The sequence below is a fragment of the Sinocyclocheilus rhinocerous genome, unplaced genomic scaffold, assembly GCF_001515625.1.
Source record: "Sinocyclocheilus rhinocerous isolate Xijiao unplaced genomic scaffold, SAMN03320098_v1.1 scaffold193, whole genome shotgun sequence".
Taxonomy (NCBI): domain Eukaryota; kingdom Metazoa; phylum Chordata; class Actinopteri; order Cypriniformes; family Cyprinidae; genus Sinocyclocheilus; species Sinocyclocheilus rhinocerous.
This window is the reverse complement of record NW_015627585.1, coordinates 315,674-328,202: the sequence shown is the minus strand read 5'-3', so window position 1 is coordinate 328,202 and position 12,529 is coordinate 315,674. Positions and strand designations below refer to the sequence as shown.

General features: G+C 38.6%; 1 protein-coding gene across 1 annotated transcript in view; it reads right to left on the bottom strand.

Annotated features, from left to right (window-relative positions):
• The window catches only part of LOC107731729 (triple functional domain protein-like), a 79,434-nt gene that overhangs the window by 42,039 nt on the left and 24,866 nt on the right, over window positions 1-12,529 (bottom strand). The window contains 6 exon segments of the mRNA XM_016542893.1: window positions 1,165-1,395; window positions 1,639-1,770; window positions 3,487-3,678; window positions 4,866-4,988; window positions 6,413-6,955; window positions 11,006-11,198. Of these exon segments, the coding sequence (XP_016398379.1) occupies window positions 1,165-1,395; window positions 1,639-1,770; window positions 3,487-3,678; window positions 4,866-4,988; window positions 6,413-6,955; window positions 11,006-11,198 (1,414 nt within the window).

The following is a 12,529-nucleotide window of genomic DNA, read 5'->3' as shown; positions in this document are numbered from 1 at the left end:
CAGGGTCCAAGACAGAAAAAATTATGCATAAAGGTGTCGTTCACAGTCTAGCTCTCCCTTCTCTGCCTCTCTTCGCATCCCCAGCACCCGAATAGTGGTTTCCATGGCAACACTTTCCCTCAGCCACAGAATTAGCCGTTCTGCATTCTCTTGGTCGAATACCTCGCTGCAGAAAACCACAATCTCTGCACCAATAAACTGGCCCTAAACCTCTGAACACAATGTACAATAGAGAGAGATTCCTAGTATAACGTTATGGCAGCAGCTTATCCTTGACTTTAAATTACGCATGACTATTTCTGTTTGTGTGTAAACAATTATAATCCCAGAGAACTTAAGCCAAGATTTTGCGGTGGTGTTTTCTCTCCTGTATTAAAGGCAGTGGTAACAGTAATTACATGCTAAACTAAAGCCTGCCCAGAAGTATGAATTTGAAAATCTCAAAAAAGAAAAAGTCTGCACACTGCAGTACACTGAGGGATATAAAAAGTACTGGTACTTCAGTACCATGTCAATTGAAACAACTATACTAGTCTTCCTTTTGTTATCTTTTTTTAGTTATTGATATTTATTTTAGTTTTTTTTTTTTACATAACTTAAAAATTATTTTATTTTTATTTTATATTGTTATATTATTTTTATTTTCAAAAATGAATTTATTTTTATTATGAGATTTAAATTATTATTAAAATGTATTGAATAATTACATGGGAAATCTTTATTAATTTTTAAAAAACCTGAAAGATACATGCCATTATCATTCATTTATTTTAATATAAAGTAAAAAATCACTTTGTAAGTATTACAAGCATTATAATGAAAATAGTTTGACAAAAATAGTTTTGTTATGTATGAAAATTAGTATCAAAAATCAGGAAATCTCACTGATATTAACTACTGAAATGTTATGTTAGAGACAGTTACTTTGGTAACACGGCTCAGTTGCCTATGGTGTCTTTTCAGCTATTCATGCAGAATCTACTTCCTTTCTTTTGTAGTACCCTCTCATATCATTTCCTCCCATTGTATCATCTTGATGCTTTTTAAATTGTCCCCCAAGGGTGTTATGAAATGCCACGTGCAGTTCTCACTACCACACCTGCACTCACGTGGATCTAGTGGGGTATTTTCAGGTGAATGTATATGTATGTGTGTACGTTTTACCTGCTTAACGTCTTGCTGGAATACACACAGCTGCAGACGTTGGTGCAGCCGGACCTTACGGTGCTGCCAGATGTTCTCCAGCTGCCTCTGGTGATGCAGAACCTCATGGATAATGTCCAAAACATGGTGCACCGCCTTGGAGTAATTGGCAGAAGCCGTCAGCGAATCAGCGCTGCCAGGGGTCAAGGGGCGCTGAAGTTTGTCCAATAAGGCTTTTCCGTCTTGGCTCACCTGGAAACGAGCGGGACGATGAGAAAACAATTGTACAAACCTATTCGACTAAATGAAATTGTCCTGTTATATGCATAGCAACTCTTAATAGCACTATATTTTATAATAACCTAAAATTGCCACTTTAGATGTGCCTGTAATTGCTATAATGTGCTAGTGCCATTTACTTTGCGATCAGTTCCCTTAAACGGTTTTTCAAGAGTGTCTGGCAATTTAGTGATTTCGAGACGTACGTCTCAGTACCTCAGAGTAGGCAGCGGTGATTTGCTCATACAGGCCTTGGTGATGGTGGATGGCGTCCTCCAGGTCCTGTAGCTCAGAGGGCAGATCCACCTCCCCACATGCTTTACACCATGAGTCCACATTACTCATATACTGTAGAAAGACACAGATACACACACATTTACAACAGAATAACAATAATATCACCTCTTAAACCCCTTATAATAAAAGCTGCAATGTACAGTAATGTACACTTCAGAAACAGTAATGAACAACCACAAGGTAATGGACTGGAACTGTAAGTGCCAAGAAGACTAAAATTGCTCATATTATTCTATTGTAAATAAGGTATTTATTTGATGTAATTCTATTTAGTGCAGAATATATTCATGCTATTAGCAGAATATAACACTGCGGAGGGATGAAAGTAGAAGTCGCAGTTGTCAATTCACACATACAATATAAAATAAGGTAAAATAATAAAGTTACATGCACCTGACTGGAGCAGCTCTGTACTGACCAATGGGAGCATCCAAATCCACGATCAAGCATCCACTTGCAAAAATACCCAATCCAACTTATTTGGTTTAATTTTCAAAGCTTTGCTATGTAACCGTTCAACACTAGCTCTGAGGAAGATCTGAACAGCTTGTTTTTTTCCATCTAAAGTGTACTTAGACATACAAAGTGATTTCTTGACATCATTTTCTCCTCAGAACAAGATTTCCCCCCAAATCTTCATTAAAATTCATTCCGAGACCTTAAAACAGAATGTACTTTAAAAATTCACTTTAAAATAAAGGCAAGTTCTAAATTGAACATCTCATAACTCTCATCACAATGGTGTACAACATGTGCATATTTGATTGTATATTCCAGTATATTATGTCCATATAGAGCTCTGACATCAAAAGAAATGGAATGAGTTCAAACTAATAAGAGCAAAAGCAGGACATGGTGAGAGACGTGCTTCTTATGCCGCACTCTGAATGTCAATTCAAATCAAATCGTCTTTCATCTCATCTCACTCTTCCTCACAGATGAAGAGCAGAACGGGGTTGAGCGTCTGGTTCCTCAACTCAAACAGAATCTCATGCATGAGGACAGCCAAAACCAGACTGCCTTGTGATTGGCAGTTGTGGTGAGGCTTAAAGGAATAGAAATCTCTGGAAGAGAGATTGTTGTTGATATAGCATCTCAATGAAAACACTGCATGTGTGAGAGGAATATTTTATCAGGGAAAGAAAGCTTCACCTGTCCTCTCTACTGCAGTCTCTCAAATATCATGTTATTTCACTTTCAGCACAGACAAGTGAATATTGACATTCCAAATAAAAGGCTTGATTATTAAAAACAGCCTCTCATTATATTTCATTATATTATATGCTCACTATAATTGTTTCACTCAATATTTATGTATTCTATGTATTTTATGCTTAGAGTATTGTGCTGTTAGCTTAGCAACATGCTACCGTCAAACTCCATTTAAATCAATTGCACATGCTGTGCAGAGTGCTATGTAAGTTTGCATGTGATGCTGTCATCTATGTAAAGCCTTACGAGTTTCCACTTATGAGGTTTCACGAACTTAGAAGGCAGTTCACTACGTCTTAAGACAGATCTTGTATTTGCTTTCCTGAATTTATCTTGTCTTTGAATTTCTTGCTGATGCTTTATTTGGTATTCTAAATGAATCGAAGCCAAAGTCTGATAATCACTCACTTTTAACAGCATGTGAAATCCATTCCTCTTTTCTCTCGCTCCAGAAGTAATTAGGAAAAATCAGTCACACATACACTGATCTCTCTGCTGAGCCCTCATTGGTATCAGTTATCATTATGAGAAGATGTTGCAAGTGTTCGCTCTAACCTGGTCGCATTTCTGGTGGAAAGTAGCAGACATCTCCAGCAGGGCGCTCCTCTCGTCCAGCGCAGCAGCAAAGGCTTTCCACTCCTGCTCCAGCTGACCTGAGATCTGTTTGATCTGCTGGGACGCATAGTGGCCCGCCTCCAGCAGACGGTTCCCCACCGACATGATGCGGTTTATGTTTACATAAACATTCTGTGGGAGAGGAAATAAATTACTACCAAACACAATCCCAACACAAAACGATTAATCATTAGGTTTTTAGTGTTTTATTTATTTTTTATTCAGACAACTAGTATAGAATTTTGTTGACTATAACATAAAACGAATTATCAGCTTCATGGTATCAACCACAATTTTATTATCAATGCAACACTAATTCAAACTGATGTCCTTTCACAATATCACATTTTGAATAACTGCTTTCGAACAGACTGTTCACAAAACACTGCTATTAGAAGACAACATTATACATCCCAGCAGATTCTGTTTAATATGCAAGTCAATCATCAGGAGAAGATCAGTAGTAGTGTGCAAGTCTGATTACTTTCTGATCAATAACAAAAGGCACAACATTCAAAAACTGCTCATTGAAAATGAATGAGTGTCTGATTCCTTGTCTCCGTTTTCTCTCAAGTAGCCCTTATCATTAGCAATAAAGAGACACGGGAACTACTCTACCATTCAAAAGTTTGGGTCCGTAAGATTCTTTTAAAGAAGAAATTAATAACTGTAATAATATTTCATGATATTATTGTTTAACTGTACTTTTTAGCATAGGTCTCTTTTCAAAAACATAAAAAAAAAAATCATACATACCTCAAACTTTGGTAATTTAATTAGGAGAAAAAAAATCAGTGATGAACCATTAACCACATGGTTCTGGAAAATACCTTATAACGGCTTATAACATAAAAAGTAAATTAATGCTATCATTAAACTTTTATATCAACATCTGAAGACTTATCAGAGCTCAATATGCCTACATCCTCTTTCTGCCTCTTTAAACAGGAAGTGATCAATACTTCTCTCTACAGTAATGGAGCTTTTTAAAGGACGCCCCAACAGGGCCCACAGCTGGTGGGCAGCCACCCAAACAGGAAGCACTTAGGTGGATCTTGCTCTATGCTCCATCTCTGATTATATGATGAGTCACCATCACTGAATAAAGTATCGGCTCTTACATTGAAAAAATGAAAACCATTACACCATTACACAGCTTAAATGGAAGAAAAATCCTAGTCTAGCCGGTTTGTAAAAGAAACGGCTGTGTGCGCTTAGGTTTATGCTGTGGGGGCATTACAGGAAACAGGATGTACGTAGTGATGCAGTGACAGTGACACTTTTATTCGTTTGTGAAAGCTCAATTGAAATCTTCTCACCATGCAGTTCATGGCAAAGTGGTTGTGCTGGGTCTGCAGCTCCATGGCGTGGGGGTGGTTGTTGCCGATCTCAGTGTATCCAGCCAGAAACAGCCCTTTGTTGTGCATGATCCAGTCAAACATCTGCAGAGAGACAGCAATCACACACTTGACTGGAAGCAGGTTAAGTGCATGTATGTGTGTGCTTGTAATGTAAGACATCCCGTTGGGAGCATGTTTCAGCATGGGCATTGTTGTGTTCATATAGCTGAAATGGATAAAAATAGAAAATCATAAAAATGACCCATTTCTCAGGAGTAAAGAAAAGCTGCTGGTTTCCTAGCAACATGCAAATCTTCCACCCACTATGAGAAACACTGAGATGAATTAGTGAGAACTTTTGTAAATATGTGTGCAGATTCAGGGCCCATTTACACGACAACGTTTTCAGCCAAAAACGGGAAACTTTTTATGCGTTTTGCCTGTTCGTTTACACGACAATGGCGTTTTGGGGACTGAAAAGGCATATTTTTGAAAACGGGTTTCAAAGTGCAAGTTTTTGAAAACGCCACCGTTGTCGTTTCCGTGTAAACACCCAAAATGGGAATCTTTGAAAACGGTGACGTCATGCGTGTGCGTAGTACGTTTAGGTATGTAGACATGCGCAGTACGTGTCGATTTTAAAGGCAAGCGCGAACAAACATACACAACAATGGCGGAGTATATATACTGTTGTTGCTGTTTAAGAGTATGCTAACGCTTCTTCAGCAAAGTGTAGATTTACTTCACCAATATTACAAACAACAGCACGGCAACAGGTACTGTTTACTAACAAGGTGACAGCGCCAACTACTGGCCGGGCATACGTAATACAGCGTTTTTGGCCATTTTCGCGGATATGTGTAAACGCGAATCGTTTTGAAAACATTGTCGTGTATACGTGAAACTTTTTTAAAATGCAAGGGAAAAACTTTTCCGTTTTTGACTACATCGTTGTTGTGTAAACGTAGCCTCAGAATGCAAACGCAGGGTTTGCTTCAATTTAGAGCAGTCGTTCTCAATCAGGGGGACAGGGGCCCACAAGGGGACCTCAACAAACTTCCAAGGGGGCCACAGGATGACTTAAAAGTATTTAAATTAATAAATAGTTAATATATTAAGATAATCTGAATTAAAATTCTACAAGAAAGATAAAGTCAAGATTTAATCTGAAATTAAATAATAAGAACATATTTCTTAAAACTTCTGGAATCACAAAATGAATTATGGTTAATTCATTTAATATATCAATATCAATCAAGTTATTTATCAACCATTTCATTCCTGTGATTGAATTTGAAATGTATTTGTCTTGCCCTGTTTGCTTCCATTTTAAGTGCCTTTTTAACTGTCACTTGAAATTTTTTTCAAGGGATGAGTCAAAAATATTTCTGGTGGAATTCATCATTATGCCATAAATACTGTAAAAATACACACACAGTGAAACCTGACAATATACAATATATAATACTTAGCAAGCAAAGCTGTAACTGCTTTATGTTTCTTGGGCAAGCATGTGTGGTTCCCACCTTTTCAGCATCCTGCTCGAAAAGCCTGAGTTGGAAACACTGATCCAACTGCAGCTTGCGGATGTGCCAGGCCTGGTGCAGGTTCTGCCTAGTGCTGTGTAGTTTCTCCAGCAGGGCTGAAATACGGGGCACCAGGCCCTGGGTGTCAGCGTTGGGTTGTCCCTGCCCTTCCCTCTGCCCTGGCGGCACTGGCACAGTTCGGTTAGCGTAGCTCTCGCTGCTTTGAATCCTTTGCAGCAGCCTTTGGCCCTCATTGTCCACCTCCTCCACGGGAGCCTTCATCACCCTCTTCTTCAGCGCTGCATGCTCCTCTATCATGCGCCGGGCTCCCTCTAAGTCCTGTGGGAAGTCTTTACGTGTGACCGTTTCCTGCATCTCCTCCAGACGGGCGAGCAGGTGCCGAGCATTGCCCATGAAGTCTTCGAAGGCCACGCGGATCTCGATCCACTCTTCATGGTTGTAGTCCAGGCTGCCCTCAAAGTCGGGCGTCAACTGGGATGGGTCTACCACCTTAGATAAGCCCTCCAGGGAAACCATGGTGGTCTGAAGGTGGGTGTGATGGAGGAATGGAAGGAACAGAAAAAGGACAGCAAGAGTAGAGAGAAAGGATGTGGATGGAATATAAAAATGAATCAATATGCACAGTACTAGAATGCACAATATGACTTCCAATGCCCTAAATCCTATGTGAATTGATGCAGCCGTTCCAGGCTCTGTTAATGACCAGCAAGGCGGGACTGCTATTTTTAACCGGGGGCATAAATCTAATTTCATACAGGCACTCTGGGACCGCCTGAGGTCCAAACTACCTAGAGACAGACAGACTCCCAGCATGAAGCCTGAGAGCGTCAGAAAGGGCGATATCACCACCACCAGCACTGCAGTAACACAAACCAGCTCTGAACCACCTGAAGCAGGAAGGAGCCTCGGGTAGTATGTAAATCTGTATACAAATGTATATGCATGTATACAAAATTTGTAAAAGTGTTAAAATAATCAACTTTGGCTTACGCAATGCTCCAAGCATGCATTAAGTGTCTCGCAACAAATTCATGCTGAACGTGAAACTGTGGCAAATCATCCACATCCAATCAGAACGTATCTGATGTTTAATATCAGTGTTGACCAATGAGATTTCACGTTGGTCCACATCATTGCACAATAACGTTTTGTTTATGATAAGCACATGCTGCAGTTACATCATCTTCCACATTAATTGCTCAAGCTCTTTAAAGTCGAGTGGATTCTGATTGGCTGTCAATGTTTTTATTGTTCGTCAGCTGAGAAAATGTTTCTGTAAGTGAATACTATGATATTGTTGCTTCCGTCCTTTGTGAGAAAAGGGATTTAATGCAGCAGAAACAATCTATAAAATGTCCTGTCATCAGCCTGTTTGTTCATTTTTTCAGTATTTGCATCGATAACTGAAAAGGCAAAAAATGGATTAAACATGGAGAAGGTAGCTTTTATGGCATGTCACTTTTCACTTCACACCTGGTTAGGATAACAGGCGCAAGTGAGTGAGTATTATGCATATACTATTATAGCTATTATATATTAATATTTTGAATGAGCTTTTATTTTTATATTTTCATTTTAGGGCTGTCAATGTTTTTATTGTTCGTCAGCTGAGAAAATGTTTCTGTAAGTGAATACTATGATATTGTTGCTTCCGTCCTTTGTGAGAAAAGGGATTTAATGCAGTAGAAACAATCTATAAAATGTCCTGTCATCAGCCTGTTTGTTCATTTTTTCAGTATTTGCATCGATAACTGAAAAGGCAAAAAATGGATTAAACATGGAGAAGGTAGCTTTTATGGCATGTCACTTTTCACTTCACACCTGGTTAGGATAACAAGCGCAAGTGAGTGAGTATTATGCATATACTATTATAGCTATTATTTATTAATATTTTGAATTAGCTTTTATTTTTATATTTTCATTTTCATTTTAGTTTAAGCTTTAGTAATTTTTATGTGCTTTTGTCATTTTATTAGTTTTTTCTTTCTTTTTTTGTAATTTTAGTACTTCAACTTAAACATTTTATTTCAGCAATATTTTTTATTTCAGAGTTAGCTAACAATACTGATATGAGCACAAGTGTGTATCAATTCACTCAGTAACAAAATGAAGTCAGAAAAGTTCCACTCTTCCATTCATTTATTTCTGAACACATTTTGTTAGTCTGCCCTAAGAGGACTAAAAAATAGTGTGTTATTCTTTCTACAAATGAATAGATGGGAGGACAGAAAAAAGAAAACAAATGTGCACGAGTGGGCTTCATCAGAGCCGTGAAAGAGGAGAGAGCGGAGGTGTGGGTCTCTTTTGTGAATTCAAGGTAAATGTGGTCTAAAACTATTCATCAATTCAAGTCCTGCTGCCATACAGGCATCTGCAGCCTTTCACAGACACACATCAACATGAGCACGCTGCCCATTTGTCCATTAACTGCAATGAGAATAATGTGAGTTATGGACTGCATTTGCTTTTTTTTTGCCTTCTGTTCTTTTTTTGTTCAGTAATTATGAGAAATGTGGCATGTCATGATCAGTGGGCGAGATGAGAGCTTGCAGCCGTTCCTATGACAAATTCCTTGACCCTGCCCACCAGAAACATTTCATCATGTGTTCTGCTCAACACTTGCTTGGACTTACATGGACCACCAGATGGTAGGGAGTGCTTTAGATCCTCCCACTGTAATTCACGCACAATATCACAGAAAAGCGGCCAAATAGGGCAAATTGGGGAATATATGCAACTGACACACCGGTATGCTGCCCTGTGATTAGCCAAAGTATCTAAAAGGCAGAATCATAGGAATATCTCACTTCCTTTAAGCCTTTCTAATGCAATGTTATTTTAGTTTTATTTATTATATTAATTATTAAATAATAATATTAATTTATTATATTTATACTATTATAATATTTATTAATATTTTGAATTAGCTTTTATTTTATATTTTAAGTTTTTATTTGAATTGTAACTGTGGTTTTGTCATTTAATTGTAATTTTAAAAAAAAATCTATATGGATTAATTTTTATTGCAGTTTTTCATGCAATTTTTGTTTACATTTTTATCGAAAAAAATCGCTGAGAAACGTTTACCTCTATGTAAATGTGATGCGGCGACTACCAGTACGAGTGAAGATAGCAGAGCTTGTTCATTATATGATGCAGTTTACATACAAACATTCTCTCCAGCAGAAAGAAAATTTAATTATTGTTGAAAACTGACTGCTGTCTTCATTTTACCAGCAATAGATATTTTCATATGTGTAGCCCATTAATACCAATAGGCCATCTAGCAATAGGAACTGGAATAAATCACTGTCAGTGTGAACAGGGCTTTTTGAATTCATATAATGTCAAAAATATTCTACTTTCCTTTACTGGAAAGCTCTGACTACTCCCATCTGACTGCTGTGGAGTCATGTAAAACCCTAAAAGGCTATTTATTTGGCTACCTCTTCATATTTCTGTTACAAATATACTGTTACACTGTTACCTGGTGCCCTTTATTTTTTCTTCAATATTTCACATGAGAAAACTGATGTAGTGAAGAATCTACTGTCATTCACATCACAGCCACACATTGATCTTTTTGGTGTTATGAACGTTGCCATAGACACAATTTCTGAGTCCAAAGACGTGACGTGAAGCTCAGAGCAGAATCTCAAGGTTTTTTTTTTGTTTACACGGTAATTCTGACATGACTGTAGGTGATGATGTCACTGTAACATACCAGATCCTGATTGGTCTTTATCAAATACATGCATAATCATGTTTTATTCATGGTGGTTTGAGAAACTAATTATCATTTGATCTAAAACATTATTCTCTTGCATAGGAAATTTGCCATAGGAAACATGAGCCATCATTTTTTTTTCACTGTCAAACTGAATGCACGCACACACAAATACAAGCTTCTCCTCCAATAAAAACAAACACCACTGCACTCAAATAAAAACAAAGCTTTCCACTCTGACGGCTCTGTGAGTGAAAACAACTTGCACCAACACCATGCAATCGAGCCAGCTCAATATATAACAAATGCAGAGAAATATGCAGAAAAAGCATTTCTGCTGCATCCACATTTACATTCATCTAGTCAACCCACACACACACCGACAGAACATCAACATCCACACACTCCCACACGACCAGAGCTGCCTTCACATGCTCACACCAACACAGATCGGATGTCACAGACAAACCCGCAGATTATTAATTAATACGACGAAAAAATGCAGCAGAGAAGCCATTTCACCTGGTATTTCAGAGGACTGCGGGAATAATCTACAATATTAGTAATCTGCAAACACTGAAATGCCTTAAATTCTTTCAAAATTAATATCATGACCACAACCAAAAGCACTGATTTTAACACTGCTCATATACATCTTCCAGGTTAAAAGAACAACACTAATTATAGTATATTAAAGCATGCAATAATCAAAACATGCAAAAAAAACCCTCTCTCAAAATGTGAATATGCAGTGATGGACAGTGAGCTCTAACGGCAACAACATCCACCTCCAGCTACGCCTCTCAACACAACCCTACAAGTAAGAGACTGAAAGATCACCATACCTCAAACTCAAACTTGGAGCTGCCAAAGTTGGTCCTCTGTTTTTGCCAGAAGTTGTCTGGTTTGATGATGAGGGCGACGTGGATGCAGCAGGGAAACGATTCCTGCAGGATCTTCAGCAGAGGCTTGATGGAATCCCATTTGGAGCCACGCATGTCCACGATGACCGTGAAGCCATGTTTGCACACGTCCTCGCTGGATGACAGGGGGGAAAAAAGAGAGAAAGAACAAAATATGAGCTTTAATCCTCTTTGCATTACATAATCTATAGTGCATCCTCCTAGCTAAGAAACAAACGCAACCGCTGCACGAACGCAACTGGAGGAACTAAAAATAAAGGGGAAAAAATGATTTCCCTTATCAAAAAAAATAAATATATCAATGCACATACAACAGAAGGCACATACAGGGAGGGAGGGAGAGATGCATGCCAGAGCTTACCCATTAAGCACAGCTGCAAAATATTTATCAAATGAGCACAAAACCTGCTTTCAGACAGCTGAAGGCCTTCAGTATCCAATCTGTCAGGGTTCTACCTGTCTTAAAAGCTCTGTGACACAACCTGCACTGCTGACCGCATCAGTCCATTACTCTGAAATCCAGAGCGCGTCTCACGCAGCTGTCAGCCAAACATCTGCCTGGCCGATTTCACATCAGAAAGTGTCTCATCGAGGAGCTGTTGGTAATGATTAGCTGTAGACACACACACAGCCGTGTGCGACTGCGACACTGTTTTCCACTCTCTCTCTCTCTCTTTCTCCCTCCCTCTCCTGCTCACTGGCTTGCTCGCCCTCCCATTTTTTCCCTGCACACTCGCCCGCTCTCCATCTCTAAAGATCCATCTCTCTGCCTTCTCTCTCTCTCTCTCTCTTTATCATGATACATCCCTTCCCATCTTTCTGTGTGTGTCTCTTTTTTTATCTCTAGGGGATTTGCTTTGTAACAGTAGATCACTCCCTTTTGCTTTCTCTGGTGTGACTGTGTGGGTGCAGGGGACAGAGTGTGTGAGTGAGGATGATGAGGAGGAGGAAGAGCTGTTGGAAGTGGCTGAACTGCGGCAGGTTCTTGATCGTGCCCACGCTGCCTTTCCCACCAACCACTCTTCCCATTGTGCCCCCTCTAAATCTCTGTGTTTCTATTCCCTTCCCACTAGTTAAAAGTATTGAGCGACTAAATTCATTGCAGTATTACTGGCTGAGGAATATGTAGGGCTGGACAATAATTCAATATCAATATGTATCACGGTATAATTTTTTTCAATAACGGTGATATGATTTTTAAACACATTTCCGATATTTCGATATACATTACCAGTGTTTCCCATACATTGATGTTACATGATCCTTCAGAAATCATTCTAATATGTTGATTTGCTGATAATCAATATTTAAAACAGCTGAGTACTTTTTTCAGGATTCTTTGATGAATAGAAAGATCAGCATTTATCTGAAATAAAAAATGTTAACATTTTAACATTATACACTATTCCATTCAGTATAATTTTTATTATTTTTTTGGGAAAGAAA